The 16,554-nt window shown below is 66.5% G+C and overlaps 5 protein-coding genes across 5 annotated transcripts; 2 read left to right on the forward strand and 3 right to left on the reverse strand.

Moving 5' to 3' along the window:
* Positions 1–828: 828 nt before the first annotated feature.
* MFAP1 (microfibril associated protein 1) lies at positions 829–5,149 on the forward strand. The gene is made up of 9 exons (XM_064722346.1): positions 829–1,014; positions 1,124–1,343; positions 2,021–2,153; positions 2,453–2,640; positions 3,068–3,176; positions 3,247–3,407; positions 3,646–3,805; positions 4,243–4,332; positions 4,447–5,149. The coding sequence occupies exons 1-9, from the start codon at positions 936–938 to the stop codon at positions 4,627–4,629; spliced, it is 1,323 nt and encodes a 440-aa protein (XP_064578416.1). The 5' UTR covers positions 829–935; the 3' UTR covers positions 4,630–5,149.
* Positions 5,150–5,512: 363 nt separating this feature from the next.
* HYPK (huntingtin interacting protein K) lies at positions 5,513–6,781 on the reverse strand. Its single transcript, XM_064722348.1, has 4 exons — positions 6,356–6,781; positions 6,122–6,177; positions 5,839–5,890; positions 5,513–5,672 (listed from the first exon to the last, which is right to left on the reverse strand). Exons 1-4 carry the CDS (start codon positions 6,539–6,541, stop codon positions 5,577–5,579), a joined length of 390 nt encoding a protein of 129 aa, XP_064578418.1. The 5' UTR covers positions 6,542–6,781; the 3' UTR covers positions 5,513–5,576.
* Positions 6,782–7,368: 587 nt separating this feature from the next.
* SERINC4 (serine incorporator 4) lies at positions 7,369–11,327 on the forward strand. The gene is given in 13 exon segments (XM_064722070.1): positions 7,369–7,710; positions 7,837–7,968; positions 8,391–8,569; positions 8,656–8,735; positions 8,829–8,922; positions 8,985–9,196; positions 9,464–9,559; positions 9,630–9,756; positions 9,960–10,032; positions 10,243–10,307; positions 10,309–10,350; positions 10,352–10,528; positions 10,825–11,327. Coding segments are annotated over 13 exon segments (1,545 nt in total). The 5' UTR covers positions 7,369–7,659; the 3' UTR covers positions 11,042–11,327.
* A 1,119-nt stretch (positions 11,328–12,446) lies between these two features.
* Positions 12,447–13,220, reverse strand: SERF2 (small EDRK-rich factor 2). Its single transcript, XM_064722594.1, has 3 exons — positions 13,092–13,220; positions 12,758–12,866; positions 12,447–12,657 (listed from the first exon to the last, which is right to left on the reverse strand). Exons 1-3 carry the CDS (start codon positions 13,096–13,098, stop codon positions 12,594–12,596), a joined length of 180 nt encoding a protein of 59 aa, XP_064578664.1. The 5' UTR covers positions 13,099–13,220; the 3' UTR covers positions 12,447–12,593.
* Positions 13,221–14,156: 936 nt separating this feature from the next.
* On the reverse strand, positions 14,157–15,443 carry LOC135452452 (peptidyl-prolyl cis-trans isomerase FKBP8-like). The gene is made up of 3 exons (XM_064722531.1): positions 15,209–15,443; positions 14,728–15,073; positions 14,157–14,550 (listed from the first exon to the last, which is right to left on the reverse strand). The coding sequence occupies exons 1-3, from the start codon at positions 15,441–15,443 to the stop codon at positions 14,283–14,285; spliced, it is 849 nt and encodes a 282-aa protein (XP_064578601.1). The 3' UTR covers positions 14,157–14,282.
* Between the last annotated feature and the right edge of the window lie 1,111 nt (positions 15,444–16,554).

Here is a 16,554-nt window from a genome sequence, read left to right on the forward strand (position 1 = left end):
CCAGCCTTGCCGAGCAGCACGGCGGAGCTCCTGCCCCGCCGCAGCCTCCCGGCGCTGGCCAGGCCGGGGCTCCGGGGTCCGCGGCGGGGCAGGAGCTGTCTGTCCTTGCTGCCCGGGGCTTGCTGGAGCCGGCTGGCAGCGGGCAGAGCAGGGACACTGGGGCCGCGGCCGGTGCAAGGGCGGACGCCGCACGGAGGAGCTGCACGGCTGCAGCAGCGGCCGCGGCCACCGGGCCCCGCTCCGCCCCGAGCGGCCGCGCTGGCAGCGGGCACGGCGCAGCTCCCCCGGCCCCGCTGTGCGCCAAAGCGGACGGCGGTTTTCTCCGGCTCTGGGGGGCGGTTCGGCACAGGAATGTGCCGGGGAACGTTCCCCCGGTCACCGAGCTGCGGGTGACCCTGAGCGCTCGGCGTTCCAGCAGCGGCCGGCCCAGCTCCAGCCCCGCACGGAGCGCTCCCTGCACAGAGGGACGGCCGGGCCTGCCGAGTCCCGGCGCCGTTCACACACGGCCGGAGGAGCCAGGCGAGTCGCCCCCGGGCGAGCAGCAGAGCGCTATCGCGGCGCTGCCCGGTGCCCCCGCCGGCCGATGGCCGCTCGGCCGGTGCCTCGCCCTGACGCCCCTTCGGGGGGAAACCCGCGTCGTGCGGGAGGGAACGGAACCTCTCCCGGCCGACGGCGGACGCGAAAGGAGCGGGGACTCCCTCCCCCTGGCACCCAGCCGCGGGACGAGCACACCCCGCGCCGAGCCGAACCGCGGGCCCGGGAGAAGGCTCCGAGCAGCGGCCCCGGCCGAGCGTCACTTCCGGGCCCCGGACGGTCCCGGTCGCGGCGGAAGCGGCAGAGATTCCGGTTCCGGGTGAGCGCTCGAGGCGCCGTTGTCAGCGGCTCCGCTCGGTTCGGCCCGGCCCGGTCCGGCCCGGCCCCCGCCCGCCGCCACGATGTCGGTCCCCAGCGCCCTCATGAAGCAGCCGCCGATCCAGTCCACGGCGGGCGCCGTGCCCGTCCGCAACGAGAAGGGTGAGCTGGGGGCGCGGGGCTCGGCGGGGTGGCCGCATGGGCGCGGGGCCGGGGCTGGGGAGGCTGGGGCGCGGCGCCGAGACCCCCGTTGACGGCCCGGCGTCCGCAGGCGAGCTGTCCATGGAGAAGGTGAAGGTGAAGCGGTACGTGTCGGGCAAGCGGCCCGACTACGCGCCCATGGAGTCCTCGGAGGAGGAGGATGAGGAGTTCCAATTCATCAAGAAGGCGAAGGAGCAAGAAGTCGAGCCCGAGGAACAGGAGGAGGAACTGGCCAACGACCCCCGGCTCCGGCGTCTCCAGAACCGCATCGCCGAGGACGTGGAGGAGCGGTGAGTGCTGGGTCAGGCAAGAGCTGAGCTCCCTTTGCCTGTTTGGGGCCAGGGGGCTGGCACTCTGCTCTGCTACAGGGAGAAACTGCACAGGGCAGGAGCTGGGAACATGGTCCAGTGCAGGAGTGTTTGTGACTTCTCATATCCACGCTGCACTGTGCCTGGGGCTGCTCTTCAGCCAGGAGCCAGCCAGGTGCAGCCCATGCCCAGGTGTGTTTGTGTGGATGGTATCAAAAACAGGCACCAAAATAGAAATTAGTGCAGCGTGCTGAGGCTCAGGGTAGCGAGGAAGGATGGTGTCTCATGAAGTGTACACAGGGTGATAAGAGCCTCCACCACATTGTACCTGCCCTCACGCAGGCTGTGCTCTGCTGCTGCCCATGATATTTCCATCTCTGTCATCTGCAGAAAAACACCACTGAGTGCTGTTTGCCTCCCGTGGAGCTGTGGTTGGTTTTGTTTTCAATAACAGTCTTCTTATTGCGAACTCCATTCTTCCTTGAAGCATGGACAGGGAAGAGCTGCCAGTGCTCAGCCACTGTGGCCTCCTGAGGGAACACATCCCTGTGGCCGTGTTTGGCAGTCCCAGTGCTTACTGTCAGAAGTGATGTGCGAACAGTCCCTTTCCTGTAGCCCCCTGTGTCCCAAGTGCCATGTGTAACTGGCGTCTCTTGCAGGCTGGCAAGACACCGCAAGATTGTGGAACCTGAGGTGGTTGGAGAAAGCGATTCAGAAGTGGAGGGGGGAGAAGCTTGGCGCCTGGAACGGGAGGACACCAGTGAAGAGGAGGAGGAAGAGATTGATGATGAGGTGTGTTTGCAGCGCCAGATAATGGGCCTAGGAAAGCTGGAAGGGCACAGGCTGGAACTGCCCTTTGCATGGATATGTGGGCTGTCTGATGTATTTGGACAAGTGTCACACCTAGCCATGACTTAACTGGCGGGTTACCATCCTCTGGCATGGAACAGGACACTGGGGGAGGCCACGCTACATCCAGAGAGGCAGGTGCATCTTCTCAAAGCCAACAGTCCAGACATGACGTGTTTCACAGGAGAGAGAAAAGTGGTAGCAGGGCTGGCCTCTGACTGCTCTGTGCTTGTCCCCATTAGGAGATTGAGCGTCGGCGTGGGATGATGCGTCAGCGAGCACAGGAGAGGAAAACTGAGGAGATGGAAGTGATGGAATTGGAAGATGAGGGTCGGTCTGGAGAAGAGTCTGAGTCAGAATCTGAGTATGAGGAGTACACGGACAGCGAAGATGAAATGGAGCCACGCCTCAAACCGGTCTTTATTCGCAAGTAGGTGATGGAAGTGCATGGGCTGGCCCTGGATTGTGGTAGTCAGAAGCTGGGGCCCTAGGAGACCTTGCAGCCACGGTCTCTTCTCACTGTGAGGAAGCCATTCACCTCTTTGGGGTGGGATGGGATGGTCACAGCCTGGCAGGGCACAGCTAGGGAGCAAGGAACAATCCCTGCTCCCACAGCCCTATATCAATTACATTGGGTTGCTGTGACATCAGGCTGCAGAGTCTGACCAAAGCTCTTTGGTAAGGCCATACGGTGGCAGAAGGACGTGGTAGTCCCCAGGAAGGGGAGAGCCCTGGGACTTGACCTGTCCTTGGAGAGGGCAAAGGCTAAAAGCAGCTGCGGTGTGGGAGCCAGCGAGAGGCTGAGCCACTGCACTGGGTCATGGGAGGGCTGAAGGCTGTCACGGCTCTGCTCTCAGGAAGGACCGGATCACAGTGCAGGAGAGAGAAGCAGAAGCTCTGAAGCAGAAGGAGCTGGAGCAGGAGGCAAAGAGGATGGCAGAGGAGCGGCGCAAGTACACGCTTAAGGTGCGGAGGGGTGGGCTGGAGGCCGGAGGGGGCGGTCACTGCAGCAAGCTTAGCTTGGACCTCACTGCAGATTGTAGAAGAGGAAGCAAAGAAGGAGCTGGAGGAGAACAAGCGCTCACTGGCAGCACTGGATGCACTTGACACAGATGATGAGAACGATGAGGAGGAGTATGAGGCCTGGAAAGTCCGTGAGCTGAAGCGTATCAAACGAGACCGCGAGGAACGAGAAGCGTAAGTATTGTCTGCTAGAGGCTGAGAGCCCACAGGCAGTTAAAGCACCTTTTCCTCAGCTGCCCTTTGGCAGCAGGGTCCCAGCTGGACTGAATGCCCAGAGCTCCTCCTGCCTGCCCTCAGGGTGCCTTTGCTCCCTAGCAGTAAATGTGTAAGCTCTCAGGTGGTAGCTGGGGCAGCCTCTCTCCCAGGAGATGCTGTGGGGACACAGGGTCTCAGGAGCTTCTCTCCCACCCAGCATGGAGAAGGAGAAGGCAGAGATCGAGCGTATGCGGAACCTGACAGAGGAGGAGCGCCGCGCTGAGCTCCGGGCCAATGGCAAAGTCATCACCAACAAGGCAGTGAAGGGCAAATACAAATTCCTGCAGAAGTACTACCACCGCGGCGCCTTCTTCATGGTGAGTGTGCTTAGGGCTAGGCCTGGCTGCACTGGCTGCGGGTGTGACACCACAGGGCCACCTTTCCCTGTGGGGAGCCTCCCCTCTCCCACGGTGCCCTGGGACAAGAACCAACCTTCAGAGGCACCACGGGGCTGAAGCTGACCCAGAGTAACCTCACCAGAGCATGTCAGGTTAGGGGTTCCCAGTTGAAATGGAGCTGAAGCTGCAGAGCTGTCCCTGTGCTGCTGCTGACAGACCCAAGTCAGCTCTGCACAGGCCACTGGAGAAGCAGCCTGGGGAACAAAGCTCACATCTCCCACTCTGGCAGGAGTTAATAGGGCTGCAAGTACTGTGGCAGCCCTGGCAGAGCAGCAGTATGACCTTCAGGCAGCTTCCCCCATTGCTGGCAAGACTTACTGGAACCTTTTAGGCTAAGCAGGTGTGTCCTCCTGCAGGATGAAGATGAAGAGGTGTACAAGAGGGACTTCAGTGCTCCGACCCTCGAGGACCACTTCAACAAGACCATCCTGCCCAAAGTCATGCAGGTGCGTGTCAAGCTGGCAGAGGGTGCCCAGCCTGGATGCCAGGGGGTGGGCAGGTGGGAGGAGCTGGTCCTGCATCCCCCTGAACAGCTGCTCACAAGCTCCTCTGCTCCCCAGGTCAAGAACTTCGGGCGCTCGGGGCGGACGAAGTACACACACCTGGTGGACCAGGACACCACCTCCTTTGACTCTGCCTGGGGCCAGGAGAGTGCACAGAACACCAAGTTCTTTAAGCAGAAGGCAGCGGGGGTGCGGGATGTCTTTGAGAGACCCTCGGCCAAGAAACGGAAAACAACCTAGGAGCACGGGCTGGAGGGTCTGGTGTGGCAGATGCTGGCAGGAGGGCGCTGCTCTGCCAGCTGCCAGAGCCTGGGCAGGGCCAGAAGGGACATGTTCCAGGACTCCTGTGGTGGCAAGCCCTTCCCCTCCCTGTACCATGCCTACCCAGATGAGGTGTGCCACTCCCTGTGCTGAGCAGACCCGAAGGGTTCCTTGCCCACGCAGTGTGGAGGATGATGGCCTGTGGTGCTGGCCAGGCTGGTGGCCACACTATGTCCCAGCAACGGCCACTGTGGAGCCTTGGCAGTGTCTGGCACGTTGCAGCACCACCCCTGGCTTCAGCACATCCACTTCTGGAAGAATTACAGGACTTCTACACTTCTCTGTTCTACAGCCCCTTGCTTGTACTGTCCCAGGTGTCAGTCTGGGCCCTGTTTTGAGGTGGTCATTGGTGACCCTATCTCCTCACCATGGTCCTGCAGGGCTTGGCTTTTCTACCTGTATGGGGTGGGAGGGTTTGATTAAAGATTGGATTTTCTTACTCTGGCTCCATTGTTCTTAAAGACATGGCCATCCTGTTCTTGTGCCTTCCTTGTGAGCCATGGTGAGCTGGGGTAGCACAGGAGGCACCAGCCTGGGCAGGGCATGCACGATCAGCTGTCACCACTGCCTCAGGCCTGTGCCTGGGCCTGTCTAGCCTGTACTGTCGCGGGGCAGAGATTAAAAGAGGGGGAGAGCAGAACATCTCACTGCTCAGGCAGGTCACTTTGTCTTGCTCTTGTCAAGGGGGTGCCCTGCTGGCACTGCCAACACAATGCCACATGACTGGGCCCCACTTGTGGGTACCATGCACTCAGGGCCAGGGGCATGTGCTCAGCACTGTGTAGACCACAAAGACAGCCCATTCCCACCAGTGCCTTTATTGGTATGGCAAGAGGCCCATGCCTGGCAGCCCATGGCCCCCCAGCTCAGTTGGTGAGGGTGATGAGAGCCTCCACCACGTTGCCCATGTGCTCGCGCAGGCTGCGCTCCGCTGCGGCCCTCGATATTTCCATCTCTGTCATCTGCAGAAAAACAGACACAGCCCCGTACAGCACCCGCAGGGCCCTGGGGGACACCCACCCATGGGGACACTGGACCGGCCTCAGGGCAGGATGCCCCGGCCTCCTCCGTGGGTGCACCCAAATCTGGGGCATGTCACAGCCTGCTTGGGGTCCCGCCCGTACTCACAATCAGCTCTAGGTCCTCCTTCTTGATGGTCACTTTTGCCAGTTCTTTCTCCCTACGGCAAGAGATGGATAAACCTCCGGTGACCAACAGTCCCCACCGGCCCCTGCCCCGGTGCTCCCTCGGCCGTCAGGTGGGCAGGAGCGACCCCTCGCAGCAGCGTGGGGCTGGCAGGGGGCCGGGGAGAGGCCGGGATGTCGCACAGGACAGCAGATGCCTGGGTCGTGTCCCGAGTGGCGACAAGTTGCAAGACAGGCACTGCCCCGGAGCGAGCGCGGACGGTTACCTCTCCTGCTTGGCTTTCTGCTCCCGGGACCTCCGGTCTCCGATCACCGACATAGCCTGCCAGAACGAGCGCGGTCACCCCGATGCGCGGCACCGGGCGGGTCAGCGCCACGCCGGCGGCACGGCCACCGGCACCGGCACGGGCGTGCAGGCGCGGCTGTCAGCGCCCGGCTCGGCCCCGCTGCAGGCAGCGCCCGGCCTCCCACCCTGGCCCGGTCCCGTCCCGCCGCCGCACCGTCTCCAGGTTGGAGCTCTGGATCTCCTTCTCCTCCGCGTAGTCCGTGACGCGCTCCAGGTCCGCCGCGCCGCTATCGTGCTTCCGCGGCTTCTCGGCCGCGCGCCCGCCCGCCCCATCGCTGCCGCCGCCGGAGCCGTTGGGCTCCGTCTCCAGCTCCAGCTCCACATCGCCCTCCGCCGCCATGCCGCCGCCGCCGCGGCCCGCTTCCGGTCACGTGCGCCGCCAGCGGGGGCGGCGAGCGGCGCGCGCCGCCAGAACGGAGCACGGGCGGGGCCGGCTCCAGGCCCGGCCCCGCCGAGCGGGCACGGTCAGCGCTCCCCGGCGCCCTCGGGGCTCCGCGCAGCTCGCAGCTGGCAGTGCCGGCACTCCGGGCTGCTCGCTAGCAGCGGGCCGCCAGCGCTGCCGAGGCGCGGAGCCGGCCGGGCGGGCGCGGCCCCGCCGCTGCCCGCGAGTGCCCCCTGGCGGCGTACCGGGACTGCCGGGTCAGCCAGCCCGACATGGCCGCCGCCGCCCCCACACGGATGGGCGGACGGGGCAGCCGCGGCGGCGGCCGGGCTGTGGCCGTGCTTCCCCGTGCCCCGGTGCCGGGCCGTCGGAGGCCGTACCGCAGCGCGGCCCCGGCTGCCGCCCCCGCCGCTCCCGTGGCATGTCACCCCCCGCCGTGGGGACACCGCGGGCCGGGCCTGGCCCCGCGCTGTGTGCGCTAGCGGGGGGCACGGGAGATCCGTGTCATCGCCGCTGCAGGCGCAGCCCCGCCAGCCGCCGTCTCAGGGCTCTGCCCGCACAAAGCCTGAGTGGCTGTGGAGCGGCTGAAGAAAAGCGACGCCAGCCCCAGCCTAGAGCCCCCTGCATCCCCTTGCTTGTCCCCAGCTCCTGCCGACCCTGGGCCAGCCTGCTACCCGCTGGATGCGCTTCACGCCGCCCCGCTACCCAGCGAGGTACCTGTGTCCCTTGGGTGCCTCTGTGCCCGGGGCTGCACCCCCCTCCAGTAAACTCCGCATCCCCCAGCCCCTCCACACAGCTGTATGGTACCGCTCTGGGATCAGGGAGACGCCATGTGCAGAACACAGGTGCCCCTCACGCAAGCTCATGTCCAGGGCACCTGCTCGGGCCTTGCCCTGCCCAAGGAGGGCCGGGCTCAGGGCAGGGATGCCCAAGGCCAGGAGTCACCGGACAGTGCCCATTGAGCACGCCAGGGGTGGCTGCCTGGAGGGAACAGCGAGCAGATGGCAGGGCGGGCCGAGCTGACAATCCCCTAATCCCATCAACGCCGCGGGGGCTGAGCAGAGCCGAGCTGGGCCATGGCGGGCACAGCGGTACGGGGGCCCCTCCTGCACCCGCTGCTTCTCCAGGTGGGACTTGGGGTCCGGCGGGGCTGGGAGCGGACGGGGAGCGGACTGGGCGGGCAGGGTGTGCTGGGCCGGGCTGGGGAGCAGCGCTGGTCCCCTGGGATCCCCACTGACCCTGCCCCTCCCCAGCTCTGCTGCGGTTGTCACGGGCTCCGCGTGTCCACGAGCACGCGTATCCTCTACACGCTCCTGCACGTCCTGGCCTCTGCTGTGTGCTGCCTCATGCTGTCCCGCACTGTGGCCCAGGCTATCACGGAGAAGGTGACAGAGGGAATTGGGACACCCAGGGTACCAGGAGTATTGGGGGTCTCAAGGGTACAATGAGTTCTGGGGGTATTGGGGTGCCAGGCACGTCAGGGCACCCAGGGGAGCACTGGGCATGCCAGAATTGCCATGGGCATCAGGAGTACTGGGATTCTGAGGATACTGGGATGGTGGGATAGTGACAGGGCTGCTGGGAGTGACAAGGGTGCTGGAGGTGCCAAGCGGGAAGGGGTGCCAGGGGTACCAGAGATGCAGGATTTGTCTGGCATGCTGGGGGTCCCAGCAGTCCCAGGGTACTGAGAAAGGTACTGGGAATGATGGGAATATTGAAAGTTTGGATGTGCTGGATGCCGTGGACACTGGGGGATGGTGGGTGGACGCACCAGCGGCCCTGTCCCATCAACCACCATGCCTGCCAGGTGCCCTTCTCAGTGGTGCTGTGCCAACACCTGCCTGGGGGCACAGACTGCGAGCAGCTGGTGGGCTCCTCGGCCGTGTACCGGGTCTGTTTTGGCACTGCCTGCTTCCACCTGGCACAGGCTGCCCTGCTGCTCAACGTGCGCTCCAGCTCTGACTGCCGTGCGCAGCTCCACAACGGGTGAGGATGGGCCATGGGGCTGGGACAGAGTGTCCTGGGATGGGGCTGCCAGGGGCTCTGTCCTACTTACGTTACCTGCCCTGCAGGTTCTGGCTCCTGAAGCTGCTGGTGCTGGTGGGCCTCTGGGCCGCAAGCTTCTTCATCCCTGAGGAGAACTTCATCCAAGGTGTGTCCCCACCCTACCTGAGCTGGGACCCTGGGCACCCCTTTTGTGCCCCACTTGCCCTGTGCCATCTCTACCTCTGCCGTCTTCCCCCAGCCTGGCACTACACAGGTGTCTGTGGGGGCTTCGCCTTCATCCTCATCCAGCTGGTGCTAATCACAGCCTTTGCACACACCTGGAACAAGAACTGGTGAGTGCTGGGGTGCCGGGTGGGTAGCTGTCCCCTGCCACTGCTCATCCACTCTTCTGCAGGCTGACAGGAGCTGCGCAGGACAAGCGCTGGTATCTGGCTGTGCTGCTGGCCACGGCCACCTTCTACACCCTTGCCTCTGCCGCCTTCTCCTTCCTCTACAAGTTCTACACCCACCCAGCCGCCTGCCACCTCAACAAAGCACTGCTTGCCATCAATGGCAGCCTCTGTGGCATCATGTCCTTCATCTCCATCACACCGTGTGTGCGGCTCAGTGAGTACCACACAGCACAGCGTGCTGGGGGCTGCCATGCTGCATGGCCAGCTGTGTCCTGTGCTGACTGTGGGCCCCAGCTCAGGGCCAGCACCGGGGCACTGGAGGAGAACCCAGTTCTGGGTTCCTGGCCCTTCCTTTACCTTGGCACAAGGCGTTGGATGGGCGAGTGGCAGGAGAGGACTTCCCAGGGCCCCCTCAGAGCCCCAGCCACCAGCTCATGTTACTCCAGGAACTCCAGTAACACCTCTGTCTGCACTCTTGCAGAGCAGCCGCGGTCAGGGCTGCTGCAGTCCTCAATCATCTGCTGCTATGTGATGTACCTCACCTTCTCTGCACTGTCCAGCCGCCCCCCAGAGAGAGGTGGGTGTCCCTGTCCACCACCAGCCGTCCCCCCGTGATGCATGCCCGTCTCACGTCCACCTCCTTGCAGTGCTGTACAAGGGGCAGAACCTCACTGTGTGCTTCCCGGGGGTCGGGCAGGATGAGCTGCAGACAGAGGACACCACCGTCGCTGTGCTGGGCGCTGCCATCATGTACGCCTGCGTGCTCTTCGCATGGTGCGTGCGCCCTGCCCGGGCACGGCCGGGCTGCCGGGGCTGTCCCGAGGGGCGGCAGGGCAGGAGCAGGCGGGGCATTGGTGGGTGGACACGGGCAGCACAGCAGAGCTCCTGTGGCGTTGGGAATCCATGGGGCAGGCTGGGAGCCTAGCACAGCGTGATGTGTGCCTGTGCCATGATTTCTGCCTCTCTCCTGGGCACAGCAATGAAGCCTCGTACCTCGCTGAGGTCTTTGGGCCCCTCTGGATGGTCAAAGTCTACAGCTTTGAGTTTAAAGTGAGTATGGATGCAGCTGTGCTCCATGTCCTCCTGCTAAGGGCGCCCCAGACCCACCACCTCAAGGCCCTGTCCCAGCCCCAGAGAGGGGCAGGTCTGTCTGGCAAAGCACAGAGGGCTGCCCACACCACCTGCCCTGGCATCAGGCAGGGCTCAGCCTGGCCATGCTGGCCACGGGGCTGGGCAGTCAGCACTCTGCTCTCCCTGCAGAAACCTTCCTGTTGTTTCTGCTGCCCTGAGAAGATGGAGGAGGAGCTGAGAGGTGAGTGCAGTGTCTGTGTGGGAGTGGACAGAGCCTGTGTCCCAGCCTGGGAGTGCCATGTCCCCACACTCCCCCAGGCACTGACCAGACATGTGACCAAGTAGAGGAGAGCGCCAGAGGACAGTTCATCATCGAGGATGAACAGGACCGGGTGGTCTACAGCTACTCAGCTTTCCACTTTGTCTTCTTCCTTGCCTCGCTCTATGTTATGATGACACTCACCAACTGGTTCAGGTAGGGCTCTGTGCTGCTGCCCAGCCCTCCCTGCTCTCACTCCAAACCTCTGTGCCAGGCTGTGCCAGTATCACTGAGTTGGCACCTGCTGGGGTTACTCAGGACTCTGTGCCCGCAGACCTGCACTGCTCCAGTGGCAGCCGTGCAGCGCAGCAAGAAGGGCTGAGTGGCCATGGAAGGCACATGCCCAGGGGCACGTGGCCACTGGGACACAGGGTGATCTGGTGGCAGCAGCTGGCACTGGAACCCCCTGTGCTGGCAGCCGTTGGGTACCCAGCCCTGCCCTCTCCCACCAGCTATGAGAACGCAGTGCTGGAGACCACCTTCACACATGGCAGCTGGTCAACCTTCTGGGTGAAGGTGTCCTCGTGCTGGGCTTGTGTCCTGCTCTACCTGTGGCTGCTGCTGAGCCCCTTCTGCCTCCACGGCTCCCCACAGCACCGGCGCAGCAGTACAGGGCCACGCATCGTGCGGCGCCGACGTGCTCCACAGCGCATCAGCGTCTCCACATAGCCCCTGCCGGGACAAACTGCGCCCAGGGCTGGTCCCTGCTGTGCCCCGTGCCTGTGCCCTAGCCCTGCTTGGTCCCCCTGGCCTTCCCTGACCCCCTGTCCCAGGAGACAGCAGCACCCGAGAGCCTGAGGGGAACATGGGAGGTGGATGCCAGGGCCACCCAAAGGGCCAGAGCCAGCTGGTGGCAGGTGCTCAGCCCGCAGCCTGGTTGCCCCGGCCTCACTGGGTGCACTGGGGGAGCAGGACTCTGCCCTGGCTGCCACTGCTGTGGTGCATTCACTGTAAATACCTGCCTGAATACATTTTTATATAAAACTCTGAACTGAGCCTAGGCCGTTGTCCTGCGCAGGCTGCTGCCATGGGGATGGAGGGAGGGGGTGCCAGCTCTGTGAAACACCCCGAGTCAGCAGCACTGCTGCAAGTCCCCACAGAGCCTGACCCGGATGGGGGTTTCTGCTAGACCCCCGTGCTGCAGGCAGCGCAGGCTGTCCTCTGGGGAAACAATGCCTTGCTCATGCCTGCTGCAAGCACAGGCCACTGGGCAGCCTGCCACAGCACTGGCATGGCCCTCTGGGGCAGCCCCAGAGGGCCCCATGCCACCCTTCTGTCCTGCAGTCGAGCAGTCACAGCCATTGATGCTGGTGGGGAACAAGACGGAGCTGCGGCCTGGCCTGGCCGAGGGGGTGCACACAGACCAGAGGCCGCTGGCCGTGGCGAGCAGCAGCTCCTCAGGGCCCCCGGGGCAACCAGGGTCCCGCTGCCAGCCCCAGCCTGCGGGCTGCCTGTTCTGCGAGACCAGCGCCAAGGACGGCACCGGCGCGGTGGAAGGCGGCGCTGCATCTGGCTCGGCTCGGAGCCCAGGCTGCCGCGGGACCCGTCGCCGTGCTGCCGGCTGGGGCTGACGCCACTATTACGGCCCTGCGGGGAGGTGAAAAGGCCGATCGGCGCCGGCCTCAGCACTGGGCTGGACCCCGTCGCCAGGCGCACGGCTCCGCGCTGCTGCCGGACGGGCAGCCACAGCTGGGCCCGCCCCGGCCGTGCCGCAGCGCGGCTCTCCCCCGGTGCGCAGGCCCGGCCGCCATCTCTCCACCGCCGCCCTCCGAGCGGCCCGGAGCCCCGGCTGCGCCCCGGCCCGCTCCGGCGCCGTGCCGCCCAGCTTCGCTCCTCGACGCTGCCAGCTCTCCCAGCCGCCCCGGGGCGCTCGGCCCTCAGCCCCGCGCTGAGCCCCGAGTGCTGCCCCAAGGGCCGCCCAGGCCCGACCCCACCTTTGTTTCTCACCGTCAAGATGCCGCCGCTTGACTCCGCCACGGCCGTGCTCGGTCCTTCTCCGCGGACGCGATTGCTCCGCCGGCAATACCCCTGCTCGCCCACCCCCCGCCCGGCGCACGGACGAGCAGACGCAGCGTGCAGGGCTCCACAGCTACTTTAATAGGGGACGGCGGCGCAGGGCGCGGGGCGATGCCGGGGGTCCCGGCGGGACCCGGCCTGGGGCGGCGCGGGGCATCCTGCCGGCGGGACCGGCCCTGGGACGGCAGCCCGGCGCGGCCGCCCGTTACTTGTTGCCCTCCTTCTTCTCATCGGCCTTCTTCTGCTTCTGCTGCATGATCTCCGAGTCCCTGCGGGGAGCGCGGCGGGGCTGGCGGCGGGGCCGGCACCGCCGCGGGGCGGGAGCAGGGAGCGGGGCAAGGGAAGCCGGCGGGCCGGCCCGGCGCTCACCTCTGCTTGCGGGCGGCAGCCGAGAGCCCGTCGTCCCGCCGCTTGCCCTTGCCCGAGTCGCTCTGCTTCTTCAGGTTCTTCTGCCGCGCCAGTTCGCGCTGGTTCCCGCCTGCCAAGCGCGGCCGCCTCAGCGCAGCCCGGCCGTGCTTACGGGCCGCGCCGCCACCCCCCACACCCGGCCCGACCGCTGGCCGCAGGCCGGGTCCCGGCGCGCCGGCGGATCACGGCATGGCCCCTGACCCCGGCCCCGCCGCACTCCCGGGTCCCAGGGCAGCCTCCCACCACACTCGTGAGCCGCAACCCCATTTCCTTCCTGCTTTCCCCCCTAACTCACGGGTCATGGCGCCGCTCCCTCCCACCTCCACTCCACCGCCACGTCCCGCACTGACCCCCCCCGCGCCCCGCCCCGCGCCGCGCTTTAAGGGATGCCACAGCCAATCACTGCGCCGATCCACCCCCCGCTGCACTCCCATTGGCGCGTCTCTCCGGCAAGGCCCCGCCTGATTGGCCGCAGGCTATGGCCTCCCTTCTGCCGGCGGGGGCGAAAAAGGCGGAAGGTTGGGCGCACGCGCCGCAGCCGCCTCCGCGCGAGAGGATGCGGACGAGGAGGAACCGCCCCCCGCCGTGACGTCACGAGGCGTGCGGGAGCACCGCCCGCGGAGAGAGCGGTGCGGGACGGGCGGTGCGGAACGGGGGCGGGTGCCGTCCCGCCCCTCCCGCAGCCCTCCCCGCCCCAGGGAGTGGGTGGCGATGGGGGGAGGATGGTACGAGAGCTCCTCTATTTCCGCGGTCAGGCTCTGGGGCGCTGCGGGGCCGCTCAGATCGCTCCTTCCGCCGAGGGCGGTGCGGGGGCTCTACAGGGAGGGACGGCTATAAGCGCTATCCGCGCCAACCGGGTACGGGACGGGCATCCGTCCCTGCACAGCCCAGGTCGCCTACGCACGCGGGGCTCGGCGGCGGCATCGGGTCGTGGCGGGGATTCTGCGGGCCGGTGCTGGATGGAGGGCTCTGGCGCTTCGCCAGCCGTGAGAGCTCGGTGTGGATCACCTGCGGACGAGGGGCGGCTGCGGTGGGACACCCGACCCACCGACTCCCGCGAGATCCTCTTCCTCCCCGTCACTCCTAGTACCAGGTGCTGTGGGACCACCGCCCGCCCTCGCACCCCGCATCCCGCACCTTGCTGGCCGGGTCCAGCTCCAGGGCTCTCTTCAGGACGAGCGCCGCCTCTGCGTCCCGGCCCTGCTCTGCCAGCAGCTGCGGGGAGAGGAGCGGAGGGTGGCTGGACGGCCGGGCCGAGCGGAGCGGGACGGTGCGGGGCGATGCGAGTCCCACCTGTCCGCGCCGCAGCAACGCCCGACCGTTGTCGGGGCAGATCCGCAGGGCCGCCTCGCAGGCCGCCAGCGCCTCCTCCGCCCGCCCCAGCTTCAGCTCGGCAGCCGCGCAGTTGTTGAGGCACTTCACGCGCTGCTCCCGCAGCTCCTCTTCCTCCTCGGGCCCGGGCGGAGCTGCGGGGCGAGTGGCGACCTCAGCGCTCCAGCTTCGCAGCCCGGGGCCCTCCCTCCCGCCCGGTCTCACCGGCGGTGGGGCCGTCCAGGGCGCGCAGGGACAGCCGGTACGAGCGCAGCGCCGCGGCGAAGTCACCCCGCGCGAAGTGGAAGTTGCCCCGCTCCCGGCGCTGCGAGCCCAGGCGCAGGCGGACGGCGGGCGGCAGCGGCTGTGGGTCGGGGCCGTCCCGCACCTCCAGGAGCGTCACCTCGAACAGCAGCGGCGCCTCGGGCGGCACGTCGGGCTCCCTGCTGGTACAGCGCCGGCTGCCCGCGACCCCGGCCCGCCCCGGTCCCCTGCTCTGCCGGCCCCACCGGCTCTGCTCCTCCTGTCCCCGCCTGTCCCTCCTGTCCGCCCGCCCCGGTCCGTCTGCCCTCCCGCCCCCTGCGTGCTCCAGTCCCCGCCTGCTCGTTCCCCCGCCCTACCTGCCCGGGCGGCCGTAGGCGTAGGGGAAAGCGGCGAGGAAGAAGGAAACCTCCCCGGGCTGCATGGTGGGGACGCCCAGCTCCAGAGCCTGTGGGCGGGCACGGCGGGGCTGGCGGGTCGGAGCCCAGGGCGGCGCTGAGCCAGCAGGGCACTGAACCGCGCACCGGTTCGGGCTCACCTGCACGACGTCCCCGTGACCCGGCACGAAGATGAGCCGCGGGTCCCTCTCCACCAGCCCGCCGTCCTCCAAGGCGCCCAGCACCTTCACCGACACCTCCTGGCCCGGCAACGGCCGCGGCCCGCCCGGCCCGGCCCGCACCACGCGCTTCCGCAGCAGCCGGTCCTCTGCGCGGGAGGAGGCGCTGAGAGCCGAGCCGGGAGTCCCGAAATTGGCACTCCCTGCTCGACTCTCCCCGGTACCGGCCGTCCTAGCCTGGGCCGCCGGCCCGGCTGGCCCTGAGGCCGCCCGTCGGCGCTCACCCGTCAAGTCGCTCCAACCGTCGGAAGCGAAGAGCGGCCCGAAGCCGCCGGGCCCCGGCACTGCCAGAGCCTCCAGCCGCCGGTAGAAGAGCTGCTCCTCCTCGCGCACCGACGGCACCGCGATGGCGGTGTGAGGCAGCCGGAACCGCACCCGCCGGTCCCGGCCAGGCCCCCGCGGCCGCCCGCCGGCCCCTGCTTCCCTCTCCGGGGAGCCGCCGGGCGACGGGCCCGGCATGTCCGTCCCCGGCCCTCCTCACCGCCCGCCGCTACCTGCTGGCCTCGGTCCGGGCCCGCCCGGGGCTCGGCGGCGGCTGCCCACGGCCCCCAGCCCGCAGCACCGGGCGTGCCGCCGCCGGTCCCGCCGCGCCGCGACTGCCGGGGGTTGCCCGGGCCGGGGACACCGCGGAGCGCATGGCGCCGCGCCGTTACCTAATGCCGGGAAGCGGCTCAGGGGATTAGTCCGCGCCGGCGGCAAAAATAGCTGGCCCAGGGCGAGCCCCGCCACAGGGCTCCCGCCGCCCGCCCCTGCCCCTCGGGACCGCCCGCCGCCGCCGCGCCTTCCCGGCAATGCCGTGGCCGGGCATCTCCGGTACCGAGGCTGCAGGCCGGGTCTGGCCTATCCCAGCTATCAGCAGGAGAAGAATCACTGTGAGCATCTCCATCCAAGGCTGTCTCACATCAGAAGCCTGATTCTAACAATCTGTTGCTGCTGTTTTTTCCTTGCTCATCCGGACCAGTCTTTGAAGCAGTGCCAGCTGCTCCAGCTACCCTGAAGCACCATTCCCTGCTTTGGGGGAATGTGTTACTTTGGGTGGTGGCTTCTCCCTTACACAGGACCTGCTCTCCACGCAGGCCTCACTGAAAGGGCTGTAGCCATCCTGTTTGCAAGACAGGACTAGAACCACTTTCCTGGCTTTCCTTGGCTTGATGGAGAGCACCGTCCTGCCCACCAAGGAAGCAGCACTACTGTTACATGGGTAATTGTCAGATGTCAGTGGAGCTGACTACTCCTGCACCAGTTGGAAAGCAGAGTTATTGCTGCTGCTGAGTGAGGCCCTTGCCTGCCTACTCTGTGTGCCTGCGCTGCTGCAATCCCACAGCCACAATATGCACCATGTACCCTGAACTCACCAGGGCAGCACACAGCAAAGGCACTTGTGGCCACAGCTCCCCTGTCCAAAACGTGTGTAAATGCAGCACCCGAAGCCCAACATTGGGACTGCTGTTGCTGCTACATTCTGGAGGGGCTCAGGCAGCTGAGGAAAGAGGATAATGGGCTAAAAGCTAAAGTCAGTGACTAGGAGGGCTCACTGTAGGGAACAACTTGCAGCAGGAAGCTGCTGCCT

This window comes from Zonotrichia leucophrys, chromosome 10, assembly GCF_028769735.1.
Source record: "Zonotrichia leucophrys gambelii isolate GWCS_2022_RI chromosome 10, RI_Zleu_2.0, whole genome shotgun sequence".
Taxonomy (NCBI): domain Eukaryota; kingdom Metazoa; phylum Chordata; class Aves; order Passeriformes; family Passerellidae; genus Zonotrichia; species Zonotrichia leucophrys.

What these genes read in the sequence shown, in the direction of transcription:
- MFAP1 (XM_064722346.1), top strand. Translation starts at nt 936, where the DNA reads ATGTCGGTCCCCAGCGCCCTCATGAAGCAGCCGCCGATCCAGTCCACG. An exon ending in GCCCGTCCGCAACGAGAAGG is followed by an intron (nt 1,015 to 1,123) that starts GTGAGCTGGGGG and finishes CGGCGTCCGCAG; the next exon opens with GCGAGCTGTCCATGGAGAAG. An exon ending in GGCGCAAGTACACGCTTAAG is followed by an intron (nt 3,177 to 3,246) that starts GTGCGGAGGGGT and finishes ACCTCACTGCAG; the next exon opens with ATTGTAGAAGAGGAAGCAAA.
- HYPK (XM_064722348.1), bottom strand. Translation starts at nt 6,541, where the DNA reads ATGGCGGCGGAGGGCGATGTGGAGCTGGAGCTGGAGACGGAGCCCAAC. An exon ending in AGAGCTCCAACCTGGAGACG is followed by an intron (nt 6,178 to 6,355) that starts GTGCGGCGGCGG and finishes TCGTTCTGGCAG; the next exon opens with GCTATGTCGGTGATCGGAGA. An exon ending in CAGAAAGCCAAGCAGGAGAG is followed by an intron (nt 5,891 to 6,121) that starts GTAACCGTCCGC and finishes CTCTTGCCGTAG; the next exon opens with GGAGAAAGAACTGGCAAAAG.
- SERF2 (XM_064722594.1), bottom strand. An exon ending in GCTGCCGCCCGCAAGCAGAG is followed by an intron (nt 12,658 to 12,757) that starts GTGAGCGCCGGG and finishes CGCTCCCCGCAG; the next exon opens with GGACTCGGAGATCATGCAGC.
- LOC135452452 (XM_064722531.1), bottom strand. Translation starts at nt 15,443, where the DNA reads ATGCCGGGCCCGTCGCCCGGCGGCTCCCCGGAGAGGGAAGCAGGGGCC. An exon ending in CGGTTGGAGCGACTTGACGG is followed by an intron (nt 15,074 to 15,208) that starts GTGAGCGCCGAC and finishes CCTCCCGCGCAG; the next exon opens with AGGACCGGCTGCTGCGGAAG. An exon ending in GCCTACGGCCGCCCGGGCAG is followed by an intron (nt 14,551 to 14,727) that starts GTAGGGCGGGGG and finishes CTGTACCAGCAG; the next exon opens with GGAGCCCGACGTGCCGCCCG.